This window comes from Drosophila nasuta, chromosome 3, assembly GCF_023558535.2.
Source record: "Drosophila nasuta strain 15112-1781.00 chromosome 3, ASM2355853v1, whole genome shotgun sequence".
Classification (NCBI taxonomy): Eukaryota; Metazoa; Arthropoda; class Insecta; order Diptera; family Drosophilidae; genus Drosophila; species Drosophila nasuta.
In genome coordinates this window covers 10,654,928-10,678,519 of record NC_083457.1, presented here as the reverse complement: position 1 = coordinate 10,678,519, position 23,592 = coordinate 10,654,928, and the positions used below count along the sequence as shown (strand labels likewise).

Below are 23,592 nucleotides of genomic sequence, written 5' to 3'. Positions count from 1 at the left end.
ATTCATACATATTTTAATATACATGAGCGTCTGCACATGTAAGTACGTGAGCTTATAAATAGCTTAACCGATGTATAGTCTTGTTGTTGAGTTGTTATTATTATTCAGCACTCATTCAAAAAATTTTCCATTGCTCAATTGAACTGGAGCTTTTTATCTCTTGCTGTTGTCGGTTTCTCTTTGTAATGTACTGACATCAGCCTATGTATGTGTGCGTGTAGACATCGCGGCGTAATTGTTGAAGCTTTTAATCACTTCTTAAGGCAAAGCTCGACAGCAGCAAAGCTTCGATCACTCCACCCAAAGGAAATACTCTTCTCGTTACTTTGTTAGTAGTTTATGTTTTTATTTGATTTTTCATAAATATTTTACGTTTAAAATGTACAACTAATTTGCTTAGTTATGATAACTAATTTCATTTGTATTTAACAATTATAGCACATTCAAGAATTTAGATTTAGATTTAGATTTAAAACGGGAGAAAATTATTGTAATAATTGGGATAATAGAGCTGCTTCAGAAACAGCTGAAAAAGGCAACACAAAATTGCACTAAATATCAATGCGAGGAAACAAAAATGTTGTTGTTAATTTCGTACGCAAAATGTACAGACCAAAAAACAAAAACGGTGAAATAAAAAAAAACGTTGCTCGCTTTTAGGCGACGCGAAAAACGAAACGATGAAAAAAAGTGTTGCCCACTTTTGGGGCGACCGCTTGACATGCTCAATTAAACATTTGATTTTTGTTTAATTCGTTTCATTAGCTACCACAATATTTGAATTAATTAACTGTAATAAATTCACGCTTTGATTGCTCGTTTCGCCACAATGCATCTACTCCATCGCCGGGGTGGCAACGCTCTGTTGCGGCGACTGGGCGGGCGATGGCGACAGGCTGCGTGGCGTTGCCGTATTGGCGGCAGCCTCCCCTCTGTGCCTGCGCCTGGCTGAGCAGCTCCTTGTTGAGGCGATAACTGCTCATGACGTTGGCACAGCTCTGATGGAAATAGAAATTGCGACCGCGCAGAAACGCATCTGTGTTGAGATCCTTTATGCCTGTCTTGAGAGAGCAAAGTGAGAGAGAGGCAGGGCTTAGAGCAATGATAGATTCATTCATTGAGGCAACCATAACATGCAAAAAAAATAGTGCAATAAGTGTGGGCAACAGCCAGAGTGAGGGAGACAGACAGAGAAAGAGAGTGAGAGAGATTGGGGTGGAGGTGGAGACAAAAAAGAGAGAACTGAAGCAAACTGAGAAATTACCTTACAAATGAAACATTTGTTTTCATCGTCCGGTTTTAAATCCGAACTTATTCCCACCTTTGTGTCCAATTGCGTTAATCCCGGCACGCCCATCGACGACAGCTGCGACAGGCTGTTCTCCATCGACTCGACATATTTGGTTGCTGTTGTTGTATTGTTGTTGTTGTTGTTGTTGCTGTTGGAGATGTCCATGGGACCGGGTTCAGTGCTGCTAACCTGCGGCTCGGAACGCGGACGCTCCTCACTAGGCGAGATGTTCTCCATGCTTCTGCAAATGTCAATTAACATTTTTCAGGGGAATCCCTTGGCTATGATTGCTGCTCAAGTTTACCTGCTGCTGCCCACATTCTCATCCAGACGTCGTTTGTAACTGTGCGCGGACTTGGTCGACATTTTCACCGTCTCATCGTCATCGACAATCACATCCTCGTCGCTGTCGTTCTGACACGATGCCGTGTCCATCATTAGCTCCTTGCTGCCATTGTTGTTGCTGCCGCTGCCGTTGTTATTATTATTGCTGCTGCTCTGCTCGTTGACGCCCACGCCGCAGGAGTCCGCGTTGTAGTAGTGATGTGTGGTAGATGACAGCTCGCTGACGTTTTTCACTGCAAAATTATACGAGGAAAGATGTAGGATGGGCGATAAGTATAATGAGAACAAGTAATATATCTCCACTCTCGAGTGCTCAACTGTGAGATACTTTCAACAGACTTTTAAGCACATTAAGTGTGACCAACAATAATTTATTTATACAAAAAGAAAAACTACGATAGAAAACCAAGAATAAGTTTAAGGAATTCATACATTTTTCAATCCTAAAATATGTTGAATCAAGAGTTTAATCTTAAATAAATTAAAAAAAAAAGTTTTCCATATTTGTTATGTATAGTAAATTGAGATTTTGATTTTAAATACTTTTGGATTTATTCATTCTTGGTTCTAGAATGTTTGTTTCATCTGTTCAGCTAAAGGTCTTTGAAATTATTTCAAATATATTTGTTAGTTCTAAATGAATGATTGTATTATTATTAGAATACTGTGCAATTAATTAAACTAATTTTATTTAAGAAAATCATGGCTATATTCTTTAACAAATCTTATAAGCTTGCTATTCCAATGTTTTATAATTGTTGAGATCTAGGAGCTTTAATAAACGTACAAATATGAAGATGTGTAGACAGAATTAGCTGCCTTAACTGATAAAGCTGATTAGAATATTTCAGAATATACATTCATTTGTATAACACAAATTTCTTCACTTGTGACGAACTCCTAATACCCTTTAACTCGATGGATAGCAATTATAATTAGCTGCTCGATCAACTCACCACTGATATGTGCCTGGGTGTGTGGAGTGCTGGGTGTTGTTTCACCCGACCAGCTGACACTGCTGCTGCTGCTGCTGGCCGTTGTGACATTTGTGCACACATCCTGCTCATCAGCATGCCCGTCCTTCTGATTCATCACGCACGCTGTGCGATAGAGTATGCCATCCAATTTGCCCGGCTGTGCATTGCTGTTGTGCATGCTGTTAGCTGACAGATTGGAGGTCAAGCCACCCACACCAGCTGAGGCGCCAGCTAGCTCTGAGCCCGAATCGGGCACATCATCGTTGCAGCTCTCTACATCCACTGTTTCAATCTCTTCCTGCATTTTATTATCCTCCTACAAGGGAATTGGGGAATTAGCTGTGCTTCGTTTACGAGTTTTTACTGCTGCTTACCTCTGGTGGCAGCTTGCCGGTTTCTAGAGCATATTTGCGCTTGCAGATGGGACAACTGCTGCAGTAGAGACTCTCCATCATGTACATTTCTCCGTATTTGCGTTTGCGCACCTTCAGTCGCAGTCGATTCTGGCGATTATTGCGTATACGTTGAAAGGTCTGCAAGGCGCAAGTTAATTAGAGATTGCTCGAGTACTTTAGGAAGTAGTACTAGTATAATAAAATACCAAAAGACTTTGAAGTAACTGCATTTTTCTATATTTTCTCTATTTTTTTGATTAATTAAATTTATGCCTGAGTTCCACACAGCACATTTTTATACACCTGCATATACATAACTTCAAGAAAGTTTGAAGGTATTCAAGAATTAAGTTAATATGTCAAAAACCGGTGTGTTATGTTTATATACTGTTGTATATTTATTATATATTACAAATATAGCACATCGTAATACTAAATGTAGCTTTTGAAATAATTTAGTATTTTCACGAATATAAATTCAGTATATTTATATGTTAATACCGCGTTCGCAATGTTTTGCTGAAATTAAAAATGGACTGTAACTTTGTGGCTTATTTCTGGTTTATTTTAGACAAACTGACATAAAGTCAACTCACAGAATTTATCTCTTTTTCCTTTGCTTTTCTAACTAGTTTATTTTTGAACCAATAATTCTATTGGCACTAAATGCAGATGTCCTCATTAAACGAGTTGTGGGTATATTCTTATTTAGTACTCTAGTCTCTTACCTCCCAGCGATTGTGACTGGTGCGTATGGCGTTCTCCTGCGCCGGACATGGTGGGGCAAACATGTAGGTCGCCTGGAGATTGGCACGCTCGAAGCCGGCGCTCAGCTTGTAGAGACGATCCAGTTCGGTGAGAAAGTGCGTGTGCCACTCCTCGGCACTCAGCTTGAGGCCACAGACGGGACACATTTCGGGAATGGCGCCGCCAGCCGCAGCTGCCTGCAGTCCACTGACCAGACTCAAGCCACCTGGCACCGCACGCAATCCGGCCATGCTCAGGCTGGCCAGTGCCGCATGATGGGCGGCATGATGCGACAATGGATGGGGATGAGCGTGGGCCATGTGATGGGCATGTGTTGGCGGCGGCGGCGGTGGCGCTCCACCGGCTGAACCGGCGCCACCCACATGACCATGGCCATGATGATGGGAATGCGAATGCGGATGCGAGTGCTGGGCGTGCGTATGGGCGTGATGATGTGCTGCTGGCGACGATTGATGCGCCGCCAGATGTGTGGCCATGGAGACGACGGCTCTGCTTGTGGCCGCCGCTGCAACGGCCGCTGCCGAGCTAATGGCTGCGACAGCGGAGCTGGTCGAGCAGGAGGATGAGGAGCTGCTGGATGCTGTCGAGGATGAGGCGACCGTGTGCGCCTTGCTCACGTTATGCAGATCTGGAATTAGGAATTAGGAATTAGGCATGCCGCATTCATCAATCAAAGCGCCGTGCAATATCAGGGCAATAAAAATTGAAATTCCAACAAATTCCCTTCCCTCTTTTCTTCCTTGCCCCAAACAGTCGCGCATTGATTTCAATTTTGGAATTCCACACAATGAAATCGCCCCCCGTTTGCCACCCCGATTTGAAACTGGGTTGGTCCATAAATTTTGCTGGCCAATCTCTAATTGCATGCTACACATTTTTAACACGTACTTAGCCCAAATTAATTGGCGCTCGTTATTTTTGTTGGAGCTTTCCCAAAAACCGTTTGCTGCCATTCGACGTTTGCCGCATGTCCTTCGTATCCTTGCGAACTGTCAGCAGCACGTACACTGCCCAAAAAAAAAAAAGAAGAAAATGCTGTGCACAACAAACCACACAACACAAAACGAGAACTTGTGTTTGCCAGTCAAAAGTTCTGCACGTGACTGCGGCGGCAATTAAAATATTATTACAATAAATGCGACTAAAAATATATGCGTGTGTTTGCATTTATAGTAAACTTGCTGCTCAACCGCTTGTTGGCAATTGTTATTTGTGTCTAAAACGAATGAGTAGTGCCGCGTGCTACATGTGGCAGCATAATATGTTGAATGCGTCGGTTAACCGCGGATAGCAACAACAGAAACAGTTTGACAATCAGAGCAGTCAGCAGTCAACATGTTGGCTAAAATGGCCCAAAGAGTGCGAGATGAGGTTGTTGCACAACTGTGCGAAAATGCTGCATAAATTACCATTATATTTATTAAATGCGTAATGCATTCAACACGGTTTAAGAAAATTTTAAAGCTTTAAATCTACTTAGAAAAGACGTCTCTATAGAGGTAAAAAAATAAGATTGGGTTGGAAGATTACCTTGAGTTTAAAATACTTGTTATAGAAAGCGCATTAGAGCAGAATAATTTGGGAACAACACTTGCAGCAAAGAATATAGAATATGTCTTATTTAATGAAACTGATTAATTCGAAAAGAATATTAAACAGATTTAAAATTAAATCTCAAGTTTTCAAACTGATTGTAATAAGTTATAAGGGAATTCATTAAAAATTTTTAGTAACTAAAAAATAATATGAACCCATAGATTAATTTGATTGAGATTAATTTTTAGAATATATATATAATATACGAGCATAGAATATGTTTAACAAAATTTATGTTATGCACAATAGTAAAATTTAAAAAGAATCAGCATTTTATATTCAACGATAAAAGTTTCTCAATAAGTTATGTATGTAATTTTTAAGGTATTTAAATGTTGTTCATTATAAACGGTACTTTTAGGGTAGCAGGGTATTATAAGCTTGTGCCAAAAGAAAATGTATGTTAATATGCATTAGAATTGATCTCCGACTCCACAAAGTATTATACATAAATGTATACAGACTTATTTTATATATTTACTTATAAAATATATTTACTTAAAAATAAAATAAATAATAAAAAAATTAAAAATTCCAAAGAAAAAATTAACATGATTAATTTCCACCATTTTAAACTTTAAATCGAATCAACTTTTTGTATTAAAAAACACAAGTTATCCAACCTATTTATAAAAGATTTCTTACTCTGTTTAAACTTTACGTATAAAATAAAATAATCACAGATTAAATTCCGTTTCTACTCTATAAATATAAATTCGAGTTGAAACTACAGTTTTGCAAATAAATCAACAGGATTCCTCCCCATCACGTGTCCATCTATGTATTTGGATTCATCTGCTCAAGACTTCATTGCATTCATTCCGTTATCCCGCACACACACACACACACACACAAAGAGGAAAAAGAAGCATTCCATATGCTGGTGTCGTGCATGGCATGAAATATGACTTTTATGGCGAGTGCCATTAATATTACAGAAATTAATATGAAAATTCCAAGTGTGCATTGGATATAATACGTAATACATCATCTGAGCAATAATAACAATAATAAGTAATAAGTAATGCTTGTAATAACAATACCAACAATGCAATCAAAGCGATTTGCAACACTTGCGCATCCTTTGAAGGAAACGAAAAAAAAAACCAACACAGAGAAGAGCACAAAATAAAAAAAAAACGTGAACAATAAATGAGCAAACATTATGAAGGGTAGTTTGGGGGTAGCTTATAATTGGCTCAAGTGGCAAGAGAAGAGTTGCAACATTGTCGCAAGGCTGAGTAATTAGCTGCCTTGTGCCTCGTGCCGCACAGAAAAATGATGCGTCCTGCCTGCGGTTTTGACTTTGTAGTGAAGTGCCACACGTACACACACAGAGAGAAGGGTTGGAGATGTCAGGAGAGGAGGGGGAGAAGGTTGGAGAGCAGAGGCTGCTACATTTCAATAAGCCAGTGCGCCATTTAAAACACTTAATGCGCACCCTTGAGTTAACCCTTCTATACCAAATACTTAACGCCAAGTGGCTGCTCAACTTTTATAAGAAACCAGAAAGCAGAGCAAAGCTAAAGGAATATTTACATTTATAATATCTATAGTTGACTTTGGTCTAGCTATCGATGGATGCCGCGCTTTAAACGCAGCTAATTAAAACTGCATTATTTATTAAAATTAATTTATGGCCTTCGGGTTAGTTCAGGCCACTGACATAAGCCAAAAGTTAAACACACAAAGTGATACGGGAAAACCTGTGTGTGTGTGTGTGTGCGGAAAACTGGTTTTCCGGCTTAAATAGATATGTAAATATGAAAGTCAAACAGAGAAGTTGTCCTTATACAAGAACGGAACAGGGGCGTAGTTAAAGGGAAACGTGATTAGAATGGAGGATAATTATTTGAAATCAAAATTACTTCATTGTTCTTTGCTGTGCGTAACTTAGTAATACATTATTGAGCACAAAGTTCAGTTAGAGAAACTAGGGCTTACTGCTTGATATTAATAATGATAGCTAAACGCTTTATCATTTATAAATAAAGTGTTAAAGGCTTTCTCTTATCTTGATGTATTTTTATTTATATGATGATAACTTTTAATTTTTGAAGTTTTGTCATTTCTAAATAAATTGTTAAAAACTTTCTCTTATCCTGAACTATTTTTTTTTTTTAATGATGGAAATTACTTTCATTTTTCTGTCATCGCTTCTCTTAAAGAATTTATTAAAAAATTGAGGAAATTATTTTTGATGTTATTTGCAGCTCAGGACTCTTTATTTGGGTTTACACCTTACACTTCTATCATCTCTATTCAAATTATCTTTATTACTTTATAAATCCAGTCAGTCTCATCTTTGTGTCTTTAGCATAGCTGAGTTAAATCGGTTTAGGTTTTTTTCGTTCAACAAAAATATGTCAATAATACAAAGAGTTGATTCTAAGTATACTTTTAACAGGTAACTTCCTTCATTATATTTATTCTACCGTGCTGTATTGTAAATTGCTCATATATTATAAGGAATATTAACAATAAATTCTAAGTTAATAAATGAATAAGTATTTAATATCATGGATAAAATCCAAAAGTTTTAATGGAAAAGTTCAAAGTTTTAAAAATGAATGCAAAAGTTTTAAATTTGTATTAAGAAAATATTAATTGTCAAAGTTGATATATATTTGACTATTTGCTTAAGTGCTGCTGTCTGTGTAAATGGCATTAGCGAATCCTTTGAGCAGCTGCGCCACTGCGTCAAAAGTCTCTGTTGACCTAACACCCCCCACCCCTTGAAATCACATCCCCTTCACTCGGCTCTTTTGCATTCATATTTATCATGTTCATATGCTGCTGACTTTTGAGCATAAGGCGCTTAACGGCAACGCAGTCTCTGATTCTGATTCTTACCAATTAGCAACGCATTTGTAGGCAATTTGTTTAGCCTACTTTTAGCCAAATGGGAGTAGCTTTAAAGCGAAATAAATGGAAGGGGAATGGGAAAGGGAATGCAACCCCGTCAGGTAAATATTTGCTGGAAATTGATTTAAATGTCTGCGCATAGGAAAAACTAATAAAAGATTTGCTAAAGTGCGGCCTGTCGCTTCTCTCTACCCTAGGCCTTGTCCCCTCTGGCCTTATGCCTGACAGTCAAAGTTAACCCAGTGAAGCGTTAAAATTGCGCAGAAAAAGTAAAATTGAAACAAATACGGCCAAAAGATTTTGATCAAAAAGAGGCAAAGGCAAACGTGGCCCGCCCACTTTTTTGTTTTTTTTGCTTTATCGCCAACATTTTTGGCAACATGCAAATTTGTAAAATAAACACACAAGAGGGAAATTGTGAGCTAAACTTACGTCTCAAATCCCTGGGATCCTGAGAGTTATTGCTGCGCGGACTTTCACCCTTTTCAACTGCATCGTAATCCTGTGATCCCTCCATGGATTCATGTGATGTGCACGTGGGACTGGCCGAATCCGTGCGAAATGATTCGCTTCCATTGAAGAGATTCTGCCAAAAAAAAACATACAGAGAAATATAGAATTCAATTCCAATTATGACAAACTGCCAATCCACACACGATTATCAACGGCTCAGTCACTGTCACTCCTTCTCACAATACTCCTCCTCTTCTCCCTTCTCTCTCTCTTACACTCACCTGGTCCAGAGATATGCCAATGTATTTGGGTGGCGAAAATGCCGACGGAAGCGAAAAGTTCGACAGCACCGACGGCTTCCCCAGCGGCGACCGCTCGCTGGCAAAATAACTGCCCGGTGCTCCGGCGGCGGCTGCTGCTGCAGCTGCTCCATTTGCCGCCAGCATGCCATGGTTGAGGGTCTGCAGCAAGTGCGGATGGAAGTTGTGCAGGAATTGGGTGCTATAGTTGCCGACTAGTGACATGTTGTGTAGATCTTTGGCGTCAGGTAACTGCAAGTGGAAGATGCAAGGTGGAGGAGGTTAAGAATGGAAAGCAATCTATTTTATAGCAAGGTTATGGAAAAGCTATCTTTGAAGCGATTCTTGAGATACTTTAATTTTTAAGGGTTTTTAAAGAAGGAAATCGAAAATTGATACAAATTTGTATAATAAATCGATGGTATATAGTATAGTATGTATAGGTAAATAATTGTTATTTTAAATGAATGTATTTTATAAATCACTTTTGAAAAAAGAGATTTTTGAGACACTATTTCGCAAATGAAATATTTGATTTTGCAAACTTAACTTAGTTTGTAAACCAATTTTGATTCATATAAATTATTTCAAAAATGTCAAAACTAAAGCATTTTGAATTTTATAATCAAAAGTTTCGTTTGCAAAAGCAAACTTAAAAGCTTTTTTAGAATTTGTAGAATTTCTGAGATAAAATATTAATTTTTGTCAATTACAAAATAAAATAACAGGTCTCAAATCAGTTTATCTTATAAGTCAAAACTTGAGTTTTAAAAATCTACTTAGTAGCACATCTTCATTTTCTTGAATTTTTGATTTACAATAATTTACAATTGATTTTATAATTTAATATACCATAAATTTTTGTAGTCTATAAAATAAGTGTATTTTAAAATGTAAATGTAAAAAGTGTCCGTATTATTTGATTTTGTATTTCAAAAGTAAGCACTCAATTAAGGTATTTTAAAACAATAATTATTTTTATAAAATAGAACTTGCAAATAATTACAAATATTAAAATTTTAGAAGTCTAAGCTCAAATTGTATTTGTTTTGATATTGCAAATGAACAATAAATTTCATTATAACAAAATTGGGCAATTTATCAATAGTTATGTTTGTGAAGAGTTACAGAATTTGTAAGCGAGATTCTGAATAGCACAATATGATATGCCATAAATATCGTAACTGTCACATGACATTTTTAGTCAAAGTTCTGCTGAGCTTAACACACTCGTATCAGTGGTTTTCCCACACTTTTCCCGGAAAACATTTTCAGCGCACTGCAGACAAATTTGTATGTAAATTCATTTTAGACAAGTTTCTCCACAGTTTGAGTTGCTCGAATACTTGTCACACATGTCGTCGTCGCTTACGAGCGTGTGTGTGTGTGTGTGTGTGTGTGTGTGTGTGTGTGTGTGTGTGTGTGTGTGTGTGTGTGTGTGTGTGTGTGTGTGTGTGTGTGTGTGTGTGTGTGTGTCTGTGTGTGTGTGTGGGTGTGTGAATCCCAGACGCTTAACACTCATCAGGCTCAATTTGTTGTAAACGGTTTGTCTGTTTATCCCTTGCTGTTTTTATCATCAATTCCCCTCCTCCTCTGTCTTCACCCTGAACATCACCCTCAATCTCACCCCCATGGGGGCACCCATATCATTTGCAAAGTCTTTTTGTGTGTTGGTAAATTTTCGCTCGTTATTTTACACCCCATTGGTGGCAGTCATTCCACCCACACTTGCGTTCCTCATATGACACAGTTTATTTTGTGTGTGTGTGTGGGTGTGTGTTTGGCGATATCGTAACTCTAAAATCTCTCAATTTTGCGCCGTTTAACATTTATTTGTCGTAAATTAAACATTTTTGGTGCACATTTTAAGGCGGCTTAGCTATTGATCTGTCCTGCATTTTTGCATCCTTAAATTTTCATTCTTTGCGATTTTAAGACTTGTTTTTTTCAGATTTCCTTGGTTAAGATTTTTCCTGCTTCACTTTCACTACCATATGTATCCACATTTCCACCTAAGCATAATTGGCTCATTTTTGTGCCAAGTCATGTGGCTGTCATAATTTTCCAGCAGTTTCATGTAATGCTTATTTTAATGCTCATATTTCACGCTCACTTAGCTTCTCATGGCTCACGCAAACTAATTAAAGCTTTGACTTCCCAGATTGGAAATCAAAGTTGTTACTTAGAAGGTGTTATAATGGGATCATGTGTAAATCATGAAAAAATATTATATGTAATGTTAATGTTTAAGTCTAGAAATCAATTGGATAGGTTATTTAAAAATTTAGTAATTCGTTTATCGAGATAAATATTTGTTCTTTTCACAATTTGAAGTAGGCAATTAATGTATACTATTTATGGGATCATTATTGATTCAATACAAAATGATTAAAACATATTTATATTAATGTTGAAGTCTAGAAATTTGCTTAGGAGCTTATAAATTTAATAATTTGTTTCTAAAATCAATCAAGATTAATATTAGTTTTCTTCATAATTTGAAGTTAGATTTAAGAATACTGTTGATTATTCCGAGTAACAAATTAAAATTGATTAACATAACCCGAACTTAAGAATGCAAAATAAAAACTTGTTTATTTCTTTAATTATGACTTAATCAGGCTTGTGAATTAATATTTTATTTATATGTTCAAAAATTTCAAACTGTATTCAAAAGTAAAGGTCTTTAAATGTTTTGTTTTATTTTGGAGCTATATTAGATGTTTAACTACTCGATTATTGGCTCACATTAAGAGTATTACCCTTGTTGTTTAATAAAAGCAATTAATTGGGGCTTATCAAAGTGTTGGCACCACTGAATTAGTACTGAAACAGATCCCAGTATCGAGGTGTTGGCAGACAAGTATCAGCTGCCTGCCCCATCATCAGGAGTTTAAAGCTGTTGCCAGGCACAAACAAATGCAAGTCAGCAAACCGAAAAGCCATTAGACAAATATACAGGCATAAATTGCAGTGCTAAATAAGCTTTGGGGTTGTGCGTAGGATTGGGGATGAGGTTGGGGACGGGGATGAACGATGGGCTTGTGAATGAGGTGTTTTGGCAACCGCATGAGTTGCATTTTGGGCTAAATCAGTTTGATGGCAGACCCCCTAATGAGTGGCACTGATTAAATGCCACGTGCACAGATGCTACATATCCAGCTGAAGGCAGGAGAGAAAGGTGGACATGGAAATGGAGAGGGAGAAGGAAGTGGTCAACCACTGGCGACTCTTGACGCATTCGCCTCGTTGTCGCCTTGGGTAAATTTGTCAGCATCGCCGAATGCGTTTTTAATGCGCTATGTAAACTTGCTCATAGAAATCTACCATTGATTTATGTGCAGCAGGTGGCACTTGCCACCCCATTTTGCCATTGCCACATCCGCATTGTTTGCATTTCTATTAGAGCCGAGATTCAAATGCTTTGGGTCGAGGGTTGTATCTACTACAGATTTGCATAATGCGCTTGAGCTTGTTGTTTGTTTTTTCGCTTGTTTTTTTTTGTTAACACTTGAATTATTGGCATTTGTCACTTGTCGTCGGTGAAGATTGTTCTTGCGTTGCAACCAACAGCTGCTTGTAGCAACAACAACAATAACAACTTAATTACAACAACACGAGTGAACACGAGTGGCATGAGCCAATTGTTCACATACAATTGCCAATTTCGCTTAACTTGGCCATAAAATACGACACAGACAACAAAATAGACAAACAACAACAGCAACTCCAAACAAACAACTGCCTTCTCAGGCTCCGCCACATATAAATCTCAATTTGTGGCAGCATAGAAAAAAAGAAAAGAAAAAACGCAACCTGAAAACGTTTAGCAATTGGCAATTTTCTCGAACTAAATGTTTATGGCTTTAGACAAACGAACAGAGGAGTGCGGTTATCTTTTTTGCCAGAAAAAAACTGTAGCATAAGTTAAGGCGTGTTTCGATAGAGGAATGTTTTGTATTTCATGAAACTGAATTGGGGATTTATTGAAGTTCCAATAAGAAATAACTATAACTAACATATCAAGAAATCGTCGTAAGTTCACAAACATACGTGAATGCTTTTTAGGCAATGCCAACATATTTAGAAGTACATATACGAAATTATCTATAAAGCGATTTGTACCTTAAAGATTATTTAATTCAATTTTCTGTGTATCTCATCATAGTGAAATGTTGAACGAAACAATACGTATCCCCCTCCATTAAATATATTTTAAGTATATTTCAAAAAAAGATCTGTAATAATAACACTTCCATTTTAAGGAAAATATTCATTTTTCTTGTTAAAAATAAATTTGTTAAATATCTCATTCTAATAATTGAAATATTTGTAGATGAAATTGAAGAATTGAAGAAAATTTATCAATTAAGTGCCTTTTTACAACAAATTTGTGATGTCTCCGCAATTATTTTTATAATATTTCCTAACTCAAGAGTAAGTTCATCATTTCAAATCTGTTTTAATTAACATTTGTGTGTGTGTAATTGTAAATACTTGTGTTTCACAGCTGATTTCTCACTGGCTAAGCGATTCGATTTATGAGTGTTTCTACTACTCGACACTTCCTAGAGCAAGAGCATTGTGTACTAAGTTGAACAAGTTTTGCTACTCGACATGATAACTTCTTGTTATACGCCTCGTTGGCTGTGCATTTCAGGCTCTGCCCTCTTGATAAATTGCTATAAATTAAATTAAGCGCCCTCCGCAAGCAACAAACACTCACACTCACACTCACACACACGCCTACATACATGCGAGTGCAAAAATGAAAATAAAGAATTACATTTCATATGTTGTTCCAGGTCTGTCTCATAATTTTCCAGGCCAGGGTTGCTGCCTGGGGTCTGACTGTGGCCCTGGCTCTGACTCTGTCTCCGATTGTGGCCATATTTTTTTTTTTGCGGCCAGGGGTCAGTCTGTTTACCTTTGTTGTCGTTGTTGTGGTTACAAAATTTTTATGGTGAGTTCGTTTTTGTTGCTCTCTTTCTGTGCTCTTCGGTTCGGGTGGTTAAATGGAGAACCAGATCCACATTAAACCATTTGACATGGCATTTAATATGCTTGGCTTGGCTTGTTTTTATTAATTTTTATTATTCGGTTATAAATAATGTGCATATTACAGGAATTGCACGGTAGTCTTTTTACTATGATACAGTCGTGCGACTAAGTAAGGGATGAATATTTATATAATTATAGCTTTTTATAGGAGTAAGCGATATACTTACAATATAGTCTTAAATGATCAGTAATATCATCGAGAAATCAAATCATAAACTTAGTAAATCATGAGTTTCACTTTCGTTTTGTCGCTTGACTTTCATTTTCAAGATATCTTTTCTCGACACAATGCTCAACCACATCAAATACAAGTTTTCTTGGGAGCCAGCATATCACCCAACTCGCATCTACAAGTCCAGGACATATTGTTGTCATGTTTAACATATCTTAACGCTACTCAATGCTATGCACAACAAGCTGCACAACGACGATCCCAATGCCAGAGAGATCAGTAACCAGTCGAGTTAGTTGCGAGTTGCCAAGTTATTCCAATTCTTGCAAAGCCGCCTGCTCATCATCAGTTCGAGTTCTTCATCATTTGTAGCATCAGCGTCAAGATCATTGCTCATGTTTACAATGATGACAGGCAGCGGGGGCAATTGAAGAAGACAACGCGAGGAGCCAACTGATCCAACTGAGTTGATCGCTGAGGCTGATCGCTACAGAGCATCATCAACATCAACAGATTCACTATAGACGCGGAGCTCAACCTGGTAGCTATCATAAATCTGTTCGACGCAAAAATCTACACACAATGGGGCGTTTGCAAACGCATTCGTAGATCGAGGAATGCGACTTGGGAAACTGCTAACTGAAAACTGAAAACTGAATCTGAATCCGAATCTGACTGACTGTCGACTTTCGATTGTCTTTGAACTGATGCTCCCGTAGTGCCGTACACTGAGAGAAATGTGTAGTTAATTAGCAATTAGAATTTCATTAGGGAAACTAAGAGGAAAGGTTGAAAATGAGTTCTAAGCTTTTTCCACTATTATCAATTATTCAGTATTGGATATTGCTAGATAAACGCAAGTTAAACAATGAAAATGGTTATAAACATTTCAAATTATTGTATACAGTTAACTAATTTAAAAAAAATTAAAAACTGCTTAACTGAAATACAAAATTTTTTGTGAAACTATGTAGTTATAATCTATTCCACGATTTTCTTAGCAAAACAAAACCTCGAGTTGAAAAATTCTTGATTTAATCAATAGAATAACTTTGGATATTTGATTAACTTTTCAAAATATGAGAACTTATGCGTGTTGTGTATTTAGAAGTAAAGAATCTGTTTTTCATGTGAACTCCTCTTCTCTTTATAGATATTTTTATATGTAGCCTTTACAATTTTGATAAAATGCTAAGGACTATGGCAAAACTGAATTCAGGTTTAAAGGTGATGGTTGTTTGTTGTCATAAATAAATGAAAATATTATTTGTTTATTTCTGAGCACTGAAGACAGATTGCCCATTTGCTTGTTTGAATCAAAGAATAGAAAACTTTTTTCAGTGTATTGTTTGGTTTGGTTTGTTGTTTTACAATGCGCATTGTTTTGTTTGCTGTTCTCGGTGCTCGGTGCACGGTGTGCTGCTGATTTATAGCATCGCTGGGTCAAAGCTTTGACTACTCGAACTCGAATCGCAGTCGAGGCAGAAGCAGAAGCCGCGTTGCGTTGCGTCGCGCCGCAGTTGAGTTGAGTTTATGATTTGTCATAAATATGTCGCAGTGACCGAATAGCCAAATCGCCGTACGGCGATGACGACGTGGGCGCTATGTGGTTGGATCAGAAGCCGTAGTCTGGCGGATTAGACTGCGATCTTTGGAGAGGGGGACTGAAGACTGATTGGCATTTTTACTTACTCTCGCTGGAAACGGACGTTGGCCACGCAGTGCCTCATGCAAACCGGAAGCGGCCTCCGATAGTACAACAAGCGCTTGTGATGGCAAATGGCTGCTAACAAATGCGTTGCTTTCCATCTGCAACTTGTGATTTGTTGTTGCTTCTTTTTGTTGTTATTGTTGGTACTGTTATTATGAATTTATTTGTTGTTGGCACTGAACAGCATAACGCGTGCACTTTCACTTTGAACTAACAATTGTAATTGCAATGGTAATTATAATTACACATTAATTGGCACTGCTGTGAAATGCAAGTTAATTAAATTATGCATAGTACACATTTAAAAATTTCTACACATACAGTACTCGTATATACATATGTGTGTGTGTGTGTGTATTTGTGTTTTTGTATTTATGACACGCGCGCGTCGGCAATAAACGGCAAAAGAAACGCACGCAGCACAGCTTAGCTCTCTTCTTTAGTGGCACCCGCACGTACGCGCAGCAAAAGTCCAACTGGACCAACTGTTTTCGCTGCCAGCTGAAGTCTGCGTTCAATTGTGTGCGCTGCCTGCTGCTGCTGCTGCGCAGTCGCCTGCTCAGTCAACGCCTCTGCTTTGCTGCCTTCTGATTGGCCAGCGCATCGCAACCGGTTTGCTTGCTGTGTGCTAGCTATTGCCAGCTCGCTCTCACCACTTGATGAACGCTGTTGCTGTTGCTGTTATCGTGTCGCTTCCCCCACTCTGGCACACTGCTGGCATTTACATTATGTTTACCTCTTTAGTGAGTTTGTTTTTGTGCATTATTATTCCAAAATGGTTGCATATCTCTTTGTTCTTGTTGTTGTCTGCTCTTGTCGTTTGCCGTTACCGTTGTTGTTGTTGTTGTTGTTGCTGCTGCTGCCTGTTTGTCTGTTTATCTGCTGGTTATTGTACGCCTGTTTGTCTGCCAGCACCTGGGACTGGTCCCCGCACTGTCTTCTCCCACTCCTATACTCTATCACTCACTTACACTCGCTCTCTCTCTCTCTCTCTCTCGCTCTCGCTCCCACTCTCTTGACATTCTGTGTAAATAAACCGTATGAGAAGCATTTTTACTTTGGATTGCCTGGCCTGCTGTTGGTTGTTGTTGCTCGTATTGTTATTGCCATTGTTGTTGTTTTTGTTAGCCTGGGCAGTGGCTGCAAGTATCTTGAAGTCACTTTTTTTTGCTGCTTGTTGGCTTTTGTATGCTGGTCACTTAATATACCACATTACTGTGGTATTTATTGGCCAAGAAGATGGCGAAAATTCTTACAGACCCATAAGAAGCATTGCCTATGGCTATTTTATGATGAGTTTAAGGCAAAAACAAGTTTTAGTGTCAAAATGCAAAGCTTAAGCATAACTTTGAGAATAGGTTCTTTGCTAGTAGAAATGGTCAAAGATTTAGTTGAGCAAATTGCAATGATTAAACATATTAATATAAATATAAAATGTCGAATTGCTTTTAATTAACTCTAAGTTATTGTATTATACTTTATTTTACAAAATAAATATAAGTTCGAACCTGAATACCCCAGTACTATCTTTTACTTTATTCACTAATATAAATAAAGAAAGATGCATTGATGACGAACATTCTAACTTTTAGATGATTTGAATTTCGAAGAATCATAATTTCGAAGTTTCTTTTATAATGTTACTGTATTTATTTGTATTACGAATATGTGTAATTATAAGTATCTTACTAAAACTAACTTTAATTAGCTGTATTGGAAAAGTAATTTCATTAAAATGAGATTTAAAATCAATTAAATATGATTAAAAACAAATTGAGATTATTGCCCACTGTGAACAGTGGACTGACAGTAAACCGAAATAGTTGTGGGACAGCATATTATTATGAAGGCAACAACTACAATTACAACATGTGTACATATGAACCTGACAACAAACAGTTACTGAAAAAACAACAACAACAACAAACAACAGCAGCAATAACAAGTGGAGAACTTTAACTGCCCAAAGAGGCAAACTAACAATAATAAAAAACCACAAAAGCAAGGAAAGGAGGCGAAAAATGTTGCTTGTGATTTTAAGTCGTTGTGATTTTGTACTAACTAAATAAAATATTTGCCTGCAATTTAGTCGCACTGAAGATAACACAAAAAATAATCAAGAGTGAAAAAAAGTCAACGCCTGAGAAAATGGCGAGAAAAAAATGAGTGGGTACAAAAAGTCTTTTGACATGTTTTATGGGTGCGCAAAGCACAGCTCGAGCACAGAGCTCGAAGCTCCCGAAGAAGAAGTGGCTGTCAAGCTAAGTTGCCCTCTCTGTGGGCTTTGGCCATGTCTTTAATTGGTGCCTAGTAAATTTAGCTTTGACCATGTTTGGATGTTGGCCTGCAAGAGATGTGCCGCGCGTAGTCTTGGCTAATTTTTTGCTCATTATATTTACATTTCAAGAATTCCTGCACAGAGTTACACTTTATAATTTGCAGGCATCGCTTGGTTTATTACCCGAGACCCAGCTGCCGACAGAGATAGCTGGAGACGACACCAACAAACGTTAGAGCGAGACAGCCAGCTAGTTAGGGAGCAGCAGCAGCTTTGTTGTTTTGTTGCTTTGTTGTGGCGCATGCGCCGCACATCGTAGCCTACATTATGTGCCTAATGCTCGCAGTCGCTGTCGCAGTCGCAGTTGTACTATATGAGCTAGTACATAGGGGAGGACTCCACTAGACGCTGCTGGCAGCGAGGTAACCAAGTGCCCAAGACTCTACTCTACTCAACTCTACTGTACTATGTGCCATGTACTACCTACTGCCAAGAGTAGAGCAGCTGCCCGCTTTTTTCGACTCAACTGCATTTGGCTGGCAGTAGATTTTTCATTTTATTTATGTGCTGTTCGCTGCTGTCGTTGCTTCTACAGTTCCCTCCCTCTCTGTCTCCTCTCTACTGATTTCTCAGCGATGCTTTTTGCTTGTATTTCTCAGTTTGTCAGCTTCTCGCTACAAAATTAAATACTTGTCTTTGTTTTTTATGGCCAGCACTTGGCTGGATGTTCGTTGAGCTCGTTGTGCGTTATGAGTAAGTAGGAGGGGAAGTAGGGGGCGTGGGTGTGGCCGTGTGCTCACTTATATGTATGTATGTATGTATGTACCTACCATAACATATATATGTACACCTCGGCCATAAACCGAGTGCCATTTTGGCCTGACAGCTAATTTATGTAGTGGCCAAGAAAGCAGCTGCTGCTCCTCCCCCGTTCTTCTCTACTCTCTTCACTCTCTTTCCGCGCACACTTCTCTAATATTTTTGGCAAACAATTTTCTATAATTTAGTTGAGCTTTCCCTATATAATGTGTGTGTCTATATTGCTGACAATGACTTGCTGAAAATTACTTATTAATTGCTTGAATTCTATTTCATTTTCGGTTTGGGGCCGCAGTCTCATCTGATGAGTAGATATTTTTAATAATTTCCACATATTACTTATACTATTCATATTACTTATACTATTAATGAACAGACCAAATTTTCGCGTGGTACATAAATTTAAGCGGTTAATAATTTTAATGTGTCAAATTTTAGCTTTGATATGCTTTTGATTCTATTTAAATATTCTAAGTAGCAGGTCTATATAATTCGTATAAAAATATTATTATTCAAAAGAGTAGATCGGTGGTATTTTCTATTGCCAATACTATCTTATTAAAAATTGGTAATTAAACATTCACTTTTTTACTAACAACAAAAAGTTACCTTTCAAGATTTTTAAAGGTTTTGTTCAATAGATATTTAAATTTTAGTTAAACATATGACTTTTGCGTTTGTCTTATTTATTTTAAACTTATAGATTTTAATAAAAAGTCCAATAAACTCATAAAAAAGCTAGAGACAAGTGAGTTTAACTGCAATACATCCGCTATTATCATTTATATATCAAATTGATATACCAAAAATACTGGAATATACCGAAATGTGTATTTGACTCTATCTCTTATCTCTTATAGAACAGACGGACATATCTGTATTGCCTCTGCAGTTAACATTCATCAAGAATAAATATACTTTATGTGTTCAGAGATGCCTTCTTCTGCCTACATTTCTGTCGGCAAAAAGCTATAATACACATCTACCCTACGGGTAGCGGGGAAAAATCATCTCGATTCCAATATAAAGTTGAATATTTGAATAGGCAACAATTTCTACCACTCAATATTTTTTTGCAATGTTAATAACTGTATTTTTTTGGCTATTAATTTAAATAATCTAGCTTTCAAAGTTTGGAATAATTCCAATCAAAAATTCTTTGTATTGGTATTCCTGCGTGTCTCTCCATAAAATATTCCTCTAAGCTGGCAATCTCTTTCATAGTCTTCTCGTCGTGTTCCCAGTCCAATGTCTGCACCTGCTCACTGATTCGGTGCACTGGTCTTCATCTCGCCAAATCCCTGACAGCCACGCCTTCGAATTAATTGAAACCGCATTGCAAGTGCAAAGCGAAAACTGTCAAAGCCAATTCCGACCAGAAACCCAAACTCAAACATCTGCGACTCACATAAAAAACCAAACACCACCCACAAAAAAAAAAAAATGCAGAAAAAAAACGGAATAAAACCAAAAAGCGAATCCCACACAAATCCCAGACAAATGTGCAGTAGAGAAAATGAACGAAAAGAGAAATTCGGCGATGGATTCATGTAAATATGAATGGAAATGAATTACAAGCGAAATAAATGTACGAAAATTGCATGGAACAAAGCAAAATCGTATCATAAAAATCGTAGTAAAAAGTGGAAAAAAGCAGAGCGTTAACATGGTGTGAAAATTGAAGGACAGAAGCCAGAAGAGGAAGGGCGAGGAGGGGGTATTGTGGTTTTTTCGGTTGCCAGCGCAATGTTGACATGTTCCAAATGCAATTTTAACAGGATTTGCAAGGACACATTTGCACAAAGTGACAGAAAAACGCAAGCAACAACAACAACAGTAAAAACATCCGTAACAACATCAGCAGCAAAAAGTCAACCCCCATACTGTGTAGCAGCACCCCCGGACTTCACCCGTCGTCAAACGGTGTGTGTGTGTGTGTGTGTGTGTGCTGTGTTGTGTGTGATGTTGTGTGTGCGTGGCTGGCATAACTTGCGGCTTAAAGGGCTCAACTTGTCATGTTGCCCGCCGCTGATGTCGGCATTGATTTTCCACTTACAAACGCTTACTCTCTCCCATATCTCTCTCCCTTCCTCCTCCCATCTGGATCTAGCCTAACCCAAAAGTCCAGCGCCCAACTCCATCTCCAGCTTAGTTCCAATTCCAGTTCGAAGTGCAGACCCAACAAGCTTGGGTCAGCTGTGGTCTTAACGCTTCATCAATATGCTTTTGCAGGCGCCGCTAATTTTTGCTTCACACTCGGAGTCAACCTCGCTCATCGCTTCCAAGTGCTACGTGCAGATTTATGTGTCATCCCGGCACGACAAAGCAAGTGGACGACTCTGCTTCCCTCGCCACTTGTGTGTGTGTGTTTAGTGTTAATCCGTCAATGATAAGCTCAATTTGTTGTGGTCACTCAGCGACAATGACCGACCGAAGTCCTGGCGACTTATTGTGTTGCATACTTTTTGGGGCTCGCTCAACGTTGACAACAACAGCGACAAAGCCCATTAAAGTAATATTAGTCAACAGCGGGTTGTTGTTGCCAGCATAGAGATGATAGCGTGACTAGTGGGAAGTTGGATTGAGATAGCAAGTATAGTATTTTAGTATACAGTTAACTATGGAAATAATATAGTTGTTAAATAAATTTAGGAACACAAAATGCCTGGAAACATTTGAAAGTTCTATGTAGTCAAATTTATTCTGTAATCTGCTGGCATTTATTTGGGGAAAGACTCTCTACTTTACCTTTGGTAATATGCTAAAACAATACAATCTCATAATCTGGAATACAAGTTGTAGTTCAATTCTAAATTTAATGTTGGATCAGCGTTTTTTTGTGACTTTCACTTACTTTATTGTTACCATCATGACAAATTAATTTAGATAAATACTCAAGGATCAGGATTATATATTTTGACTAAATACTGATCAAAATCAAAAAAATAATTCTTTACTTTCTTGTTACCTTCATGGCAACTTAATTTTAACCTTATCTCAAAGAAAGCTGCTATCAAGAAAATTAAGAACTTCTTGCAGATCTTCAGCTAACAGAATCACTATGCTTAGGTGGTTGTTCATCTCTTCAGCTTGTGGTCTGTCCATCTCTAGTCGCGGCAATGCATCATCATAAGTAATTCTGTCTGCGTGTCCCCAACTCGTGTCATTGTCTGCAAGAAGATTCATCACACATGTTTCCCTTTCGATGGGTTTGTGGCTGCCGTTGTCACAGCCTGCTCAGTAATTTAAACTTTGGCTATGACAAAGAGAGAGAGCAAAAGACTCAGAGAGAAGCCCTTTTGTTTTGCAGCGTATGTTTTCGGGCCACTAACTTGGCTGGGATTTATGTGAACGCGTTCGGCAGATATATGAGCGACTATATTATAAAAGTTTTGACACGTTTAGTGTTAGTTGGGCTTGATGAACAGTTTTTTCTTTGGATTTTTCTCAAAGTCGTTGTCACTTTGGACGCACGTGTGCCTGATGACATCGGTGGTTAAAGTTGTTGTAAGGCGTAAAGCAGACCACAAATGAACCAAGGATGGCAGCCCACTAATTGGCTTAGTGCATTAAAATAACTTGCCAATAGTTGTGGCCAGACTGTGACCTCCAGGCACCGCAAACAATGCGATGCTGTCATTGCCAAATTTATGAGCCTCCGTTGCTAATTTAGCAGAAGATAGTTAAGAGCCTTTTGTTTCTGGCCACAGGACCTGGCTCAAAAGTTAAGCCCAGCAGAAAGGATTTGCAGCAGAAGTCAACACAAGATAAGCGACCTTCGTTCCCTCTTAACATATAGAAGGGAAAATGCTCCATGATGCGGGTTGGAGCTGAGGAAATGGAGGTGGAGTGGGGAAATGGCAGCTCGTATGTCAAACTGTGACTAACAGCAACTGTCTCTAATTATACAAAATTATTTATAATGACCACAACTCCACCAAACTCAACCGACTCCACTGCAAACTGGATTGTGAACAATCAAACTTTTCGTTCCAAACACATTTCGAAATGTGTAAAAACCTAATTAAAAGTGAATTATTCATTTGCATTCGTTTGGTGTGGGAGCTTAACACTCAGTCAGCAAACCATACAAAAAGTCGTCTGCTCTGTTACGACTGTTGTTTTTGTTGTTGTTGTTGCCATATGTTGCACAAATGAATTTTGTTGAAATTTGCCTTGATTAATTGGTGGTCAAAAGTTCAACGAACAGCACAACAGCGGTTGCTAAGTAGCTGAGGAATTCATACATTGGGGACTGAACACACGAAGGATTTATCATGGGGATAACACAATTTGTTAAAGAAACCATTTGATTAAAATATTAGTTTTAGATATTTGGAAAATATGGAAAATATATATTTATCTGCATCAAATTTATTACATATATGTACATTTCTACTCAAAGTGCACTTTCAACCTTTATCACATTTAGAATAAAAGGCGTATATCGGGCAAAATCGATCGACAATCTGGAATATTTTGTAATCTGTGATATATTTCGAATAGTATATCGATCTACCAAATATACCCTTAAGTATATTTTAGTATTCTTTAGGTATATT

General features: G+C 37.8%; 1 protein-coding gene across 1 annotated transcript; it reads right to left on the bottom strand.

Moving 5' to 3' along the window:
* Positions 1-455: 455 nt before the first annotated feature.
* Positions 456-21,618, bottom strand: LOC132790368 (protein Teyrha-meyrha). The gene is given in 11 exon segments (XM_060798866.1): positions 456-928; positions 930-1,061; positions 1,322-1,532; positions 1,596-1,869; positions 2,593-2,929; positions 2,988-3,146; positions 3,737-4,404; positions 8,670-8,823; positions 8,972-9,241; positions 15,915-16,194; positions 21,087-21,618. Coding segments are annotated over 10 exon segments (2,415 nt in total). The 5' UTR covers positions 16,032-16,194; positions 21,087-21,618; the 3' UTR covers positions 456-835.
* Positions 21,619-23,592: the final 1,974 nt, after the last annotated feature.